The sequence below is a fragment of the Sus scrofa genome, chromosome 14 (assembly GCF_054392235.1).
Source record: "Sus scrofa isolate SSC_HxYL_T2T_F1_AM1 chromosome 14, Sscrofa_HxYL_maternal_Yorkshire_Landrace_v2.0, whole genome shotgun sequence".
NCBI classification, from domain to species: Eukaryota; Metazoa; Chordata; class Mammalia; order Artiodactyla; family Suidae; genus Sus; species Sus scrofa.
The window spans coordinates 63,773,326-63,788,461 of NC_139396.1; the positions used below are offsets into that span (position 1 = coordinate 63,773,326).

General features: G+C 47.8%; 1 protein-coding gene across 12 annotated transcripts in view; it reads right to left on the reverse strand.

Annotated features, from left to right (window-relative positions):
• The window catches only part of WSCD2 (WSC domain containing 2), a 159,740-nt gene that overhangs the window by 24,080 nt on the left and 120,524 nt on the right, over positions 1-15,136 (reverse strand). For 6 of the 12 annotated variants that reach the window (XR_014826440.1, XR_014826439.1, XM_084994618.1 and 3 more), the window contains 2 exons: positions 13,436-13,550; positions 10,025-10,209 (listed from right to left, as the gene is read on the reverse strand). The exons of 4 other annotated variants lie outside the window; for them this stretch is intronic. Coding sequence is in view for 4 of the 8 variants with exons in the window: in XM_084994618.1 (XP_084850744.1) it covers positions 10,025-10,209; positions 13,436-13,550 (300 nt within the window). In the remaining 4 variants the exon portion in view is untranslated. Of the gene's footprint in view, positions 1-10,020; positions 10,210-13,435; positions 13,551-15,136 lie in introns of all 12 variants that reach the window. 2 more of the 12 variants (XR_014826442.1, XM_084994621.1) reach the window with 1 other exon arrangement.

A 15,136-nucleotide genomic window follows, 5' to 3' on the forward strand; every position in this document is an offset into this window, starting at 1 on the left:
CAGATGGAGAAGCTCAAGGCTCAGACACAAGTCGCTCAACTTACAAGAGGCAGGGCTGAGACTAGAATGTGAGATCTTTCCACCCTTGATCTTACTGAATGCTCTCTGTGTGCCAGACATGGTATAAACACTTGATATACCTTGTCCTTCTAATCCCTACAAAGTAGGTCTCATTCTTCTCATCATACAGAAGGGGAAACAGGCTCACAGGGGGTTGTGAACTGCCCAAGGCCACACAGCTGACAAGTAGCATTATCTGGATTCCAACCTGGGAACATCTGAGCTCCCAGTCCTCACACTCTCTGGGCTGTCCCTCTTTAAGAAACCACCCCCAGGCCCTGAGCATTTTTAAAACACTGTGACATTTATTTTCCCTCCCCTGCCCTTCACAGTCATTTCACTTTGACCATTAATCATTCCCAAAGTCTGGGCCTTCACTCTGGGGTCTCTTGATACTAAATTCTGATTCTCTTTAAGTACCCAAAAATACTAGACCTTGACCCTAAGAACTGAATCTCCAGAGCCATATTCAAATTGTTAACCTGCCTCTTCCCCACCGGGACCCTATTCGAAGGCCCATCATAAAATCCCCCTGGGTCACAGCTGGGGCTGGGAGGGTTGCCACTGGCAATGGTTTGGGGGTTGAAGACAAGGGCAGCTCCTTTGGAACTAGGTAGTCCTGTGTACACTGTAGGGGTGCAAAGCCCATCACCTCTTATCTTCTATGGTGGTTTCCTCCTGGAGCTCCTCCCACCACCCTGAGGGGTCTGAGATCCTCAACCCAGGACTGTGCAGGGGAAAACAGAGTTGTATCAGAAGGGGTTGGGGGTTTGGGGGCACATGTGGGCATGAGAGCATCAGTGGGGCAGGAGGGACAGACCATGAGGGTAGCTTGGCCTTGTTGTAGTGAGGGTGTGTCTTGGAAGTGGGACATGTGTGTACAGTATGTGTGACAGGAAGGCAGTGTGTGTCTGTCTGTGAGTGTGTGTGTGAGACTGGGTTTGGTCATGATAGGAATACAGATCTACCTGTTTGGGTGTGTAGATGCTGAGTGCTGAGACTCTAAATGTGGCCCCGCGGCCCTGGTTCATCCCAGTGCATTTGGGTCTGCCCATGTGGGAGTCTAGGACCCTGTGTGAGCAGATGTGTCCACTCGCCTGACAGTGGGCATGACTGTGGCTATATAGTTGTGCGTCGAACCTCTACGGGATGAGCCTTACCAAGGGGAGGAGACATAATCCTGTGTGCTTTCTCTGGGTTGCCTGGCAACCACTTACCAGAGAGGAGGTCTCCCCCTCTTTTACCAAAAGATGAGGCTGGGCCTCAGCAGGCCTCCCATGGACTAGCCCAATGTCACTAGGGGTAGGCATTTCCCAACAACCCCTTAACAACTAGCACCCAGGTTTGAACAAAATGTTTGTTTCCCTAGTGCAAGGCTGCTTCATGTCTGAGCCATAGGAGAGAATGTAACAGGAGGGGTGGGTCCTTCTGCTGGAGTCCAGCCCAGACTGAATCTTTTCCCAGGACACTAAGAGCATGGAGACCTCACACCTGGAGCCCACAGCCAGGGGCACTGCTGGCATCAGTCCAGTCCTTTGTATCACAGAAGACCTTGCATATGGGTTCTCTGCACAGGAGTGTGTGTTTCTGACCATGGCCATGGAGAGCTGGAGTGTACCCATGATGGTCTTTGGGATTGCCTGTTGTTAGGGGTCACCCTTGCATCCTCTTGTAGACATGACCTTGAGTAACTGAGGGTACTGGGGCATCAGGCAGGGTCCTGTGAGCCCACAGACTTTTCATCTAGGCCTCCTGGGCCAAATGTTTTGCTCCTCTATCACCCCCAGCTGGGTGCTTGTCTCTTGGGCCATATCAGCACACATCTCCAGATGGCCTGGAGGGGGCTCAGCTCTCGGCTGGGGGTGGGGGTGGGGGCTCCAGAAGAGGCCATCTGGCCTGGTACCACAGTAGAAGGCCATGGAACTTCCCAGGATCAACAGACTCTGGATGAGCTGGCCTGGCCCAGGGGCAGCAGACCAGTGGTTCAGAGACACAAGTTCTAATCCTGACTATCCTTCTCCTCACTGAAAGGCAGTGTCTTCACCTGTCAAATGGGCAGCTCTCCTCTACACAGTGCACCCAGGCAGCTCCACCCTTCCTCACTGACCCTGGCATGGTTCCTCTCATTTTGGAGCCTCAGTGTTTCCATCTCTAAAATGGAGGCATAAACATTGGGTGGATGATTCAGAGACGGACATGGATGAGACTTGTGAGTACACCAGAAGGGGCAGACAAAGCTCTGTCTCCCTGGAGGAAGTTGAATTCCTACCAAGTGATTTTTTTTTTTTTTTTTTTTTTTTTTTTTTGCCTTCCCGGATGCCAGGGGGCCAGACTGCAAGAGTGGGAAAAGGAAGAAAGACTCTGTAAGCCCAGCTCTGCTGAGACAGGTCTCCCTTTGACATTTAAGCATCTGCTAATGAGTCCCTGACCCTCCCAGCTTAGAAGGCTGAACTGAGCGGAATGCTCTGAATACCAAGTAAGGAGAGGTTTTCAGAGGCCTTAAAGGGCCAGAGAAGAATCAGAAGCTGCTGCTGCTGGGAGTCTCTCTTTGGTCAAGCAAGGTGTGCCCTGGGGTGGGGGTAGGGAGGGGAAGAGGTTTGGGAAGTTAGTTCCCAGAGCACGTAACCTGATGGATACGGGCCTTCCTACAGTCTTGCCCTCTCTGCTTTTGGGCTTTGTGATGTCCAGTGGAAAAGTCAGACTCCAAGGGATCTGGGGAGCACTCTGGAGGCCAACTCTCTCTGCAGGGTGCTCTCCACTCTGGCTTGGTGATTGGAACCCTGAGAATACACAGTGGCCAAAACATTGGATCCTCCTGCTACCCTCATTTCCTCCACCTGTAAAATGGGTCACTGGTTCTCCCAACCAGTGGTGAGAGGCTCTGTTGTCTTTTGTGTCTAAAAACAGAAGAGAAGCAGCCAGCCTGGGTCCCTTGACATTCCTAACACTCTCTTGTGAGAGAAATTTGGATTTCTCTCACAAGAGAAAGAATCCAAAAAAGAATTTTGGATTTCCATAGCAATAGGTGAATGTCTTCTTGTTTGCAAAAAGCTCTAGTGCCCAGTAGAAAGGGCATTGGTTTTAAATTCAGACAGACCTGGGTCAGCATCTTAGCTGTGTGTCCTTAGAGAGGTATCTTCACTTCCTGAACCTTGTTTTCCCCATCTGTAAATGGGGACCATTATCTCTACCCTGCACAGTTGGGATGGAAGTCAATGTGATAGCGTTTATAGTGCCTGAGACCTATCAGGATTCAGTCAATGTCTCTTTGCTCCTTCTCCATAGCTCATTAATGATATGTGAAGGGTGGCTAGATCCTATGTAGATGACACTATCAGTGCCCTATTAATACACTCTGGTAGGAGTTCCTGTCGTGGCTCAGTGGTTAACGAATCTGACTAGGAACCATGAGGTTGTGGGTTCGATCCCTGCCCTTGCTCAGTGGCTTAAGGATCCGGCATTGCCGTGATCTATGGTGTAGGTTGCAGACGCGGCTCGGTTCCCATGTTGCTGTGGCTCTGGCATAGGCTGGTGGCTATAGCTCTGATTCAACCCCTAGCCCGGGAACCTCCATATATGCCGTAGGAGCAGCCCAAGAAATGGAAAAAAGACCAAAAAAAAAAAAAAAATACACTCCAGTACTCACCATCCCAGTATAGGCTGAGAGTGACCTACCGTAAACACCTAAGGCATGTGAAGGACAGGCTGCACCTGCCAGGGTTGATCTTCCTAGGAGCCAGCCTCAGCCAGTGATGGATGATAAACACTGCAGCTTCCCGCCCCTCTACCAGGACATCTCTGAAGCACACTCTCCTCCATCCCCCATGGTTCCCCAGTGGGATTAAGTGACCGCTGACCTTAGCAGTGACCTGTGTTGTAAAGGGCTTGTATTGATTTCTCTGTCCTGTCCCACCTCTCCACCCCCCTGGAGGGGCATCCCAGGGTTGCCTCTCATGTAAACCAAAGCTCACATCCTTGTCTCTGGGGGAACCCAACTTATAGCATCTTGGAATTTTGAGCATTCTTAATTCACAAGGGAAATCCTGCACAGAGTTCAGAACCACTTCTTGTCCCAGCTTGTGGTCTGTGAGAGTGGCACCCCCTGGAGTTGTGTAGTATAAAACCCATGGACAATAGCAGCAACCCTCAGCACTGTCTTCCCAAAAACCAACTCTTGCTGAAGAACAGCCACAAAAGTAGTAATAACAGCTGTTTACTGTACATAATTAGTGCTAAGTGTGTAACACATATCATACCTCAATTAATCCTCTCAATAATCCATGAGGTAGACAACACTATTATCTTGTTCTCTAGGTGACGATCCTAGGACTTAACAAGATTTGATCACTTTTCCAGCTCGTACAGGTAGTGGGGGCTTTGACCCCAATCTTATTTGATATCACATCCTAGTTTCCCACCTCTCTGCTATTCTGTAGGAGGCTTTCCAAGTTCTAATATGTTGGGGCTCCAGAGACCCCATGCCAGCCACCTGAATTTCCCAGAAGCTCTCTCAGGCCCCTCATCAGGGATCCAAGGATCACAAAAGCCCGTGCCCCACATTCTGATAATGTCAGCTCTTCATTGCCAGGCCAGCTGGGATGGTGCATGACCTCAGTAGCAGGGGTTTTTACTAGCAAGAGGCAAGCAGACCAACTGTTCGTCAACTCTCTTTACTGGGGGCAGGTGAAGAACAGGCTGGAACCAGCTGCAAGTATTTGTAAAGTCCATCATCTCTTTATTCTGGGGCTTCACAAAAATGAGGTAAATGCCACCAGGCATCAGCTTAAAGGCAGACGTGGAAGAGTTCTCCTTGGTTTGAAAGAGGCCACCGCCCCCCTGGGTAATTAGGCCAAGCTCTACTGCATTAAAGATGCCGGTGAGGAAGAAAGGCAGTGAGCTGGGAGCTGTTAATGGCTACCTATAATCAGAGAAAGATTGAATTACACAAAGAGCCTAACTGTCCATGGAGAATTCAAACCAGCTATTTTTAGGCATCACCAAAGTCTTCTGTGAGCTGTTGGAAATTCCAAATAGCTTGAATTGAGTGCTGCTCAGAGTGATCTGAGGGGTTTTCACTTGGGGAAGGAGGGTGCATCACCACTACTCCATAATAGGCACTGTGCTCTGTGCTTTTTATCTCGCTTGGCAGTCAGAGCAAACTTAAAGGTTGAAATTGTCCCCATTTTACAGATGAGGCACCTTGAGGCTCAGAAAGAATAAGTGGCTTGACCAAAATCAACACAGCAAGTAAGGGAAAGAGGTGGAATAGAAGCAATGTCTGCCTGATTTCAAAGCCTACATTCTCCCACAGTTTCCATGGATTTTGATTCAGGGAGAAGAGCAAACCAGTTCTTCCCCATCAAGATGCAGAAGGTGAAAAACTTTTGATCCTACACAGCAGAACTCAGGAAGACCCATATCAATTATAAAATTCAAGGGTCTCGGGCATATAACAAAGGAAAGGAGAGGCCCAGCAAAGAAGGAGCTAAATATGACCCACCCATCCAATGTCACTTTCCATGATCATCTGAGGTTCCCCTCAGCAGAAGTGGTTAAAAATGGAGTATCGGTGAGCATAAAGTACAACCACTGCCCCAAACTCCCCTTCTAACCTTCAAATACAAAAAAACCTTCCAGAACTAACAACAGTACAAAAAATTCACTATGTAAGCTGTGAACCATAAGTCAAGATCTATTTTTTTCAGCGATAACTTAAGCTTCGTAATACTTTAACCAAGACAGAAAAGAGAAACACAAGAGGAAAAACTGCTGAGTCCTGGGAGAGGCTGGTCTGCAGTCATGGGCATCATAGGCAGTACTATAGTCAGCACCATGGACAGCCACCCATAGGACAGCTGTATATAGTCTGTGTAGTTCTAATGAACTTTGAAACTCAAATCTTGCAAGAATCTTTTAGGCAAATGAAATTTCTTGCAACATCCTATAGACACATACTGTTCTCAAATCACCAGCAGGTCTCTGCCCCTGGGAGGAGAGCTACACTTGCTGACACATTTAGCAAAGTGCTGTGAAAAATGTAATCCAACCAAGGAGGAAGTCCGTTCCTCAGTTCTTTTGTAACAAGGGCAAAGAGTCATGTGCCGGAGACTTTGTGTCAAGGAAGAATAGCAGGGTGCCTGTAGACATTTGCTCTCCAACCTTTTAATGCTTGCTACTGTAGGAACAATCCATAACCTCAGAAACACATAGTCTGGCTCCCTATGCAAGGCAGACACCCCAGCAGAATGGTGCTTGGGAGATAATAAGCCTCCTTTGGATCTTTACAATCAAGAGTTCTGTGCCACTGCTCAGGGAAATGCAATCAGGACACAATGTTAATATAAACTAATGATTTTACAAATGGAATCTGGTTTCCACCATACCTGTTTTCTGGAGTGTTTGCTCAATTCCCTGCTCAATGTAACACATGCCAGTGGAATGTAACACATGCCAGTGGAAGCCTTCCCTTTCTGACCTATCTGTATATAAATCAAATCTCAGGAATGGGTAGCCAAGAGTATCACTGGGTCAGAGCAAAGACACTGAAGGTTCTGTATGTATAGAGTCAGGATGCAGGGCAAAAGGAGAGATCAGGAGCCATGGAAGACAGAAGGTAAATTAGATCCAAAGAGTACTTCCAAAAGAGAGGCAATGGATTCAGAATCCAACACAAGAGGTCAAGGTTACTATAGTGAGTTAGCCCTCAAACTAGGAGTCAAAGACCTGGGTTCCAGCCCATTATCCGTTACTAAGAAGCACTATAACCTTGGAAAAGTCACACCTGCCCCTCATCTTCTAAAATTACCTTTGCTCACTCTATTCTCTCTGTCTAGATTTCTCTCCCACTCTTTGGCAATTTGTCTTCAGTCTGGATATCCTCCTTTTTCACACTGGTAAAATTCTATGCCTCTAACAAGACCCTGATCAGTCAGCCCTCCTCCGTGAAGCCTCCCCCAGCACTGTTCAATATACCCACTTCTGCTGTTTGGTTCTTAGTTTCTAAAGCTGTAAAATGGAACATCATCAAGGAAGGCAATTTCAGGGGGTTATTCAAAACATAATATTTGCTGACCCTGGATTTTTGCTCACAGCTAAATACATGACTCTCCCTTTCACCTGGAACTCTCTTTAGGATGATATTCAGCTCAAATGTTGCTCCCGTGGATCTTATATATACAGCCCCCATGCTTGAAGAGATCCCACTGGTCTTGGGTTTGTCTGTCCACTAGATGATGATCTCCCTGAGGGCAGGAACTGTGTTTTATTCCCCATTGTCCTCTCCATGGGCTAATCCACACAAGAGCTCATAAAACATTTTAGTCAATGAACACTCCCCATGCTCTTTTCAAATACTGTGTTGCCAACTGAAAGCCTACCAGGAGTTCCAGTTTGACCAACCATCTATCTTCTTATCCAAGCCACCTCCATTCCCATCCAAGCCACAGTAGCCTTGAGATTAGTAAAGTTTAGATTTCCTTCTGGAGTCTCCAGCAGAAGGCACCCAAGCTTCAAACCTTGTACAGTGATGATTCAGAACAACTGGGGTGGACTTAAAGCATCCTGGGCTCTCTCCTCAGCAGAAATGAATGTATTCTCCGTCTTGGACATAAATACAAAGACTCCTTTCTCAGATGGAACTAAACGCTAGCTTGGGTTATTTTGCCACAGCAGAGGTGGGCAAGCTGAGGGGTAGAGCAGCATTCCTGCCAGCCTTAGGGGTTTCTCACCAGCAACTACCTCACCACCCCTCCCACTGCTACAAGAGCAAAACATACCCTATTGTAACAGAATCTAGTGGTCTTGTGTGTGTTGAGGAGGCTTATATATTTCAACTGATTGAAAAAACTTTGATGGTCCATGTGAATGTTATTATACCAGGTGATCTAAATAGTGTGTGTGTGTGTGTGTGTGTGTGTGTGTGTGTGTGTGTGAGAAAGACAGAGACAGAGAAAGAGATGGACAGAGACAAAGAGAGACAGAGATAGAGAAACAGGACAACGTTCATATTACCCGGCCAATCCGAACATTAACCAAAAGGAGGTCTGGCTAAGCAGCTGATGATAATACACAACCCTATTCTTATTACCTAACTCTGCATCAACCACTAGAATGTTCTAGTGGTAGCAGCTTTCCCTCTAAATACACATGGCGTTAAGGTTATCTCTTCATATAGTCAAAGTCACCATCAAAATAATGTACATATTGGCATAAAGAAATCAGTATTGGGAATGATAAATCTGCAATCAAATTAAAACCTCTTTACACTAATGGCCAAACCAGAAACTTGCTGTGTGGACATAGTCCAGCCTGGATTTCACACACCCTCCCTGCCCTCTGCCAGCTGGACCTTCAGATCTGGATGAACTGAGGTAACGATGGGGAGGTAGATGGTGCTTCCGTTTTTAGAAATCAGCTGCTTTGCAAATTGACAGCACGCTTGACCCTACTGCAGAGCGAAGTTTGAACAGAGCTTCAAAAACATGGGATTTGGAATACAGAACACATTATCAAGTAAACCAGCAATCTTTTTTTTTTTTTTTTTTTTTGTCTTTTTGCATTTTTTAGGGCTGCTCCTGCGGCATATGGACATTCCCAGGCTAGGGGTCGAATCGGAGCTGTAGCTGCCGGCCTATGCCATAGCCACAGCCAAGCCAGATCTGAGCTGTGTCTGTGACCTACACCACAGCTCATGGCAACCCTGGATCCTTAACCCAATGACCAAGGGATCGAACCTGCAACCTCGTGGTTCCTAGTCAGATTTGTTAACCACTGAGCCTCGACGGGATCTCCAGCAATGAATTTTTATAAACAATTATGTCCACATGGAAAAGGCCTTTTTTTTTTTTGCATGCAAACAGGCATTAGGGTTCTGCCAAATCCACCTGGGTGTGCAGGCCTATATTCTGGGCAGACCTGATCAGCTCCACTGAGGTCTGAGGCCTTATTATTCAAAGTATGGTCCACGGGCCAGCAGCCTAGTATCACCTGGGAACTCCTTAGAAATGCAGAATTGCACCAGACCTAGTGAATCAGAATCTGCATTTTAACAAGATCTCCTTAGTAGTCACTGGCACATTCAAATTTTAGATTGGGACTTGTGGGTTCCTATTCCTGCCTCAGACTGCATCAGAAGAGTCACACTACAAACCTCAGCCCTCCATCTTTTACCAAGGTTGTTAGCTCCTCTTACAGGTCTGAACGTCACCTCTGAGGTCACAACACTGTGTGATCTTGGGCAGGCTTGCTTAAATTCATTAAGCCTCAGTTTTCTAACTGTAAAATGGAGATGATTAACCATGGTAACTGCTTGAAAGGCTGTAGGAAAGGGAAACAAAATCAGGCATACAGTAGGCTTGGCACAGTGCCCAGCACATAGCAGATTCTTGATAAATAGACATTAACTGCTATTGAATACTCAGAGGGGGCCATGGAAAATATTCACAGAAGAAGGGGTGGCTCCTGTCCTCTCCTATTCATCCCCTTCCTTCCCTCAGTTTGGAAACCAGAGAGTTTTACCAACAAGACTGAAGCCCAGACAAGCGAGGGATAAATTCACTATGGGAGCATTAAAGACATAAGCTCTGGAGTTGATTTAAATCCTCTGCTGCTTGTGTAACATGGAGCCTCAGTCTCTTCAGCTGTAAAACGGGAGTAGGTGAATAAGAGCATGATTCATAAGCAGACCCATACAGGGCATTTAGAAAATGATGAAGTGTTTGCTCTTGTCATCATCATCACCATCATTAGAGACAAACTGCTTTCATAAAATCAGGAAGGAGAGGCTAGCTCAGGCTTTAGCTGTTTGTTAAGCAGGAAAACAGGTGAGAATGAGGGGAGTGGCTGGAGGCAAGGCTGGGGCAGGATGGTGGCTGCCTTGGAGGGTGGCCCAGGGCTTGCGAGTGGCAGGAGCCACGGAGGTGCAAGAGGGCGAGGGGCAGAGAAGGGCAGGGGCTGACTCACGTACACCTGCGGGCCGACTCCTGGGCCAGCTGCAGCCGGTAGACCGAGAGGCGATTGGCGCCACCACACACGCTGCCCCGCTCGCCCTTGCAGTCCATGTCACACTCCGCCTCGCTCACGTTCGTCGCCTGGATCTTGTGGCCGCAGTAGCACTCGGCACCGAACTCCAGCCCAGCGTACAGGTAACCCCTGGGAGAGGCTGCTGTCAGGCCAGGGCACCTGCCACCATGGAAACCCCGGGGACAGGAAGATTCACCCAGAAAGGAGGACTGGAGGATGGGAGGGCTATGGGGACCAGGAGGTCCCAGGGAAAACAGACAGATGATGGAAGGTAGGGGTAACAGAGAGACCCAGGGACAGAGGAGACATCAGGGGACAGGAGGCCCATCCAGCTTGGAAAGCTGGCTCACAGTGTCTTCCAGGAGACAAGGAGACCCCAGGGAAATGAGGAGACTGAGTAGGAGTCTCTTTATTTCCCCGAAAGGGGGTATAGGGGAGACCTTGAGGGGAACAAGGAAGACTTTGGTGGTTGGGGAGACCTAAGATGATCTGGGGGACAGGGCTGCTCTAAGGATGGAGACCTGGGCTGAGAATAAGGAGACTTTTGTAGCATCAGGGAGGCTGAGGGTTAGAAAGTGTTGGGGGTGGGTTGGGCAGGAAGCCAAGAAGGAGAGGTCCCCGGGGCACAGGGAGACTCAGGGAAGGGACAAGATCCCAAGGAACAGCTGCTTCCCTCCCTGCCTGACATCTTACACCCCTATACACTTACCCACATAGACACACCAAGTCACATTCACATCTACCTACATACACCTTTAGCACCTGGCACACCTGACACACACACCCCTCCGGTCCTGTGGTCCCCCGCCCCACCCCACTCTCTTGCTCTTCCCTGTCTAGAGTCAGGAGCCAATCACATCTGCAGAGTCCAGAGCCTTTATTCCAAGAAACATTCCCCAGGAATGATGCCTCTATGGCCCCAGGGAGGAGCCGGACCCAGGGGAGGAGGCAGGGACTCTCGCAGCTCTTTGGAAGATGGCAAAACCAAGGTCACATATCCAGCCAAGTTAAAAATTCCTTTCCTTAAAACAGAACAAAACAAAAAAATCCAGGCACTGCAAGGTTTTCAATTTTTTTTTTTTTCATGGCTATGGAATCATTTCCTAAAAAGGACTCTCAGTTAAGACCCATTGTGTAAACAGATGAAAAGGGAATTGCCTGCTCTGGCTCGAGGAGTGGGTATGAAGTAGTGGGAGGGAAGGGAAGAGTAGGACAGCCCCTGCTTGGCCCTCTTGCCCACGGCAGCTTCTGAGCCATTTTCCACAATTGTGAAGGCTCCTGGGGGAGCAGCCTGCAAAATACTGGTCATGAAAGGCAGGACCAATGGGAGGTGTCAGCTCACGCCTTCACTGGACTTTTGCAGGCTAGTTGGAGAGGCAGACCCATCCAGACTCGTGTCTCCAAACACCCCTGTTACTCAGGATGGCATGTGATCATATGGTCACCTTAGCAGACACAGTAAAACAGTTTAAAACTAACTGGACATCTTGGAGCTGGGCCAGCCTCCTTCTTCCACCTGTCTGTCTCTGTTTCTCTCTCTCAAGTCTTGGTCCTCAGGCGCCCCTGGAGCCTGTCTCATATAATTGGACCCACTGATAGGAGGAATACTGGGCAGCAGGAGTTTTTACAGTTTCCAAACTGGGTGTAAAAATCAGAGCAGTTGTGCTCCAGCCATAGTCCCAGGACCAGCAGTATCACTTGGGGACTTGTTCAAAATGCAGATTTTCGGGACCCACCCCAAACCCGCCAAATCAAGAAGTCGGGTGGGGCCCAGCAATTTGTTTTGAAAGATTCCAGGTGATGCTGACATGCACCTCCAGAGCTCACAGACTAGATGGAGAGACAAGCATGTCATCAGAAAAGGCCAGCACAGTGACATGAGGGTTGAGATGGGAGAAATTACAGACTGTGGAAATGCAGAAGAGGCCCCCAACCTGACTGGGGTGTCAGAGGAGGCTTCTTAGAGGAGGTAACAGTCAAGGTGAACTTCAGAGGATGAGTGAGATCAATGGGCATAATATTTGGTTCAGCAAATTTCTTCTGGTTGCCTGCATGTGCTTCCAGATAGATGCAGAGATGAGTCAGCCCTAGCTTTGCCCCCAAGGGGCTCCACAGTCGGTTGGGGGAGACAGAAGCATGAACAAGCTTGGGCCATAGAATAGCAATGGCTTATTTGGTCTGTGCCAGGCACTGTTCTCAAATATTTACTCTGCAAACATTAACTTTTCAACTCCTGCAAGACCCCTCTGAGGGCATGGACTCCGAAATTCAGCTCTGTCTCCCCACAGTTCAATAAATAAATTAATGAATCAGTATCATCAAGAGCTTGGAGTCCTTCCCACACTAGAGGTGGTCCTGGGCTCAGGACGTCAGTGGTGGACTGTTCCCAAAGCTGATTATAAGAGGACAGTGTTTCCTAATCAGGGACAGAGGGGAGAGTCCCTTGGCCACCCACGTGCTCATTTCCACTCCAGCCATGCAGAGTGAGGTCCTTCAGAGGACAAGCTGAGGTCCTTCAGAGCTTGTGACCTCCAGAGGCAGCTGGCTAGAGTCTGCAGGTGAGCATGTAGAAGTCTCTCATAAGCCTCCATGGGTCAAGGGACCCATGGCACAGGGAAGGGAAAGATCAGCTCACTCCATGGTGCATCTAGGACAGCAGTGCTCGTTCCCAGGGCTGGACCAAGGGTCCTGTCCCCATTCTCCAGTCCTTTGGGGCCTCACCCACTCTTGGAAAGCCAGCTCCCCCCAAAGTGCATGTTCTAATCAAGAACATCATTTTCTTCTTCGTCCAGAAAACTGTCTGGACAAGCAAGTGTTTCTCCCTGGGAGAGAAACAAATAGTTTCTTGGCTAGGAAACCATTAAATATTCCTGAGACCCAGGCTTCCACCTCACCCTTCCCATGGACATCTCACAAGCCTCATGCTCATGGACTCACACTTTCATAAACACAAACACCCACTTGTGCTTTCCCACAATTTTGGACACTTGCAGACCTATCCACAGAGATTCCTGCACTCACACCTAATATTATTTAAAGATAATTATGTATTGGCATTAAGCCCATAAACATATCCAGCTAACCCTGCACCATGTACACCGCAAACTCTCTCCTAGGAATAGTCTCACACAACTGTACAATCACAAAGTTCCACAGACCAACTCCCAGCTCACGTGCAAGCATGTATGCAGGCAGGCACACACATACACACACACAATCCTTGTATCACCCTTTCTTTGTAGTCACACGCTTGTCCTCCATCACGCCCTCTCATGGAAAAGGAAAGACCACCACAGGTAGGATCCTAAGAAGTAAAGGGTCTGAATGCATGAAGCCTGGGACATCGGGGCCCTACCGTTCTGCACAGTTGTCTTGGCAACGGAAGATGGTCATCTTTTTGTAGTCGAAAAAGGACACACCTCGAAGGGCCCGGCTCTGGGTGTCATCCAGGTAGCAGCCGATGTACTTAGCTTTGGGAAGATGAGAGAAGTCAGATTTGGGGGGTAGGGACAAAGCTGAAAGGGTTTCAGGAATAACCAGTGTGCCTCTGGCTGTGTGGCCTTATTGACATTTTGGTACCAGTTCCTTTCTCTGAGCAGTAAAGCAGAAACAAGAGAGACTGAAACTCACGTGCACTTGCAGAACCTGATCTAGAAGGGCAATGGAGTCCCATGGGTGAGGCTGTGGTCCCTGGAGGTCAACAGACAGGAAGAAGGGACCCTTCCATGGCTAGGGTAATGGTCACAGCCCTGGGCTCTACTGGTGACAACTGGTCATCCAGGAACCCAAGCCAATATCATTCCCTAAGCACCAAGAAGATGAGCCCCGTATTAAAACAACTTTAAAGAGCTTGATAGTTGACGGCTTGTCATCATTTCTACAAGATGCCTTAAGATGTTATTTTTCCTTGGAAGGAACATGGGATTTGAAGATCTCAAGATCTAGGTCTCCATCTCAATCCAGTTACATTCTAGTGATGACCTAGAGCATTTGGGCCAGTTAATCTCACTGAGGCTGAGTTTTCTTCATAGTGGGGATGAAACTATCAGCCTGATGAGGTTAAAATGGACTTACTTGTATGACTGCTTCTACCATAATATCAGGCACAAAGTTAAGGTGAGTGGAATAAGAATCCAGCATTCATGGTGCTATCTAAGTGCTTTACAGTTTGTCCACCTTGTGGGCCAAAGTGAGTATTTTCATCCAAAAGGAAAATTTCAATTACATAAAATAACCATCCAATTATAAATCATTCACTTAGTTTTCTCAAAGTAGTAAATGTACATCATATACTTCCTGTACTTCATGGTAAATAGTGAATGAAGATGGTACTTTACAGTTTATAAAATCTTTTCCCATGTGATTTTACAATTACTTATTATTAAAATGAACATGCGTTTTGCTAAGTGTTTTATTCATATTGTCTCAGTGAATCCTTAGAATGACCCTATGAGGTAAGTATTAACCTTCCTATTCAATATAGAAGAGGAAACTGAGGCCCAGAGAGGCTAGGTCACCTGCCCAAGGAAACACAGCTTATACCTGTGGAGCTAGGACTAGACCCAGACAGTCTGTCTGCAGAGCCCATGTTCTGAACCACTGCTTGCTTCTCTTTAAATCTGGAGATCTCTGCAATGACCCCTGGCGTGCTGAAACTCTTTGTTTGTTTGTTTGTTTTTGAGGGCCACACCTGCAGCATATGGAAGTTCCCAGGCTTGAGGTTGAATCAGAGCTGCAGCTGCTGGCCTACACCACAGCCACGGCAATGTGGGATCTGAGTCGCATCTTTGACCTGCGGTGCATGCAGCAACACTGGATCTTTAACCCACTGAGTGAGGCCAGGGATCACTGCCTCATGGATACTAGTCGGGTTCATAACCTGCTGAGCCACAATGGGAACTCCTGGCATGCTGAAACTCTTTGAGGATGGAACAGAGGCCCAGAAAGGTTATGTGACCTGACCGAGACCTGAAACTAATTGGTGGCAGAACAAAGATTTAAATCTAGGTCTATGGGACTTCAAGCCAGTGCTCTTTCACTCTTGCACTTGGAAGTA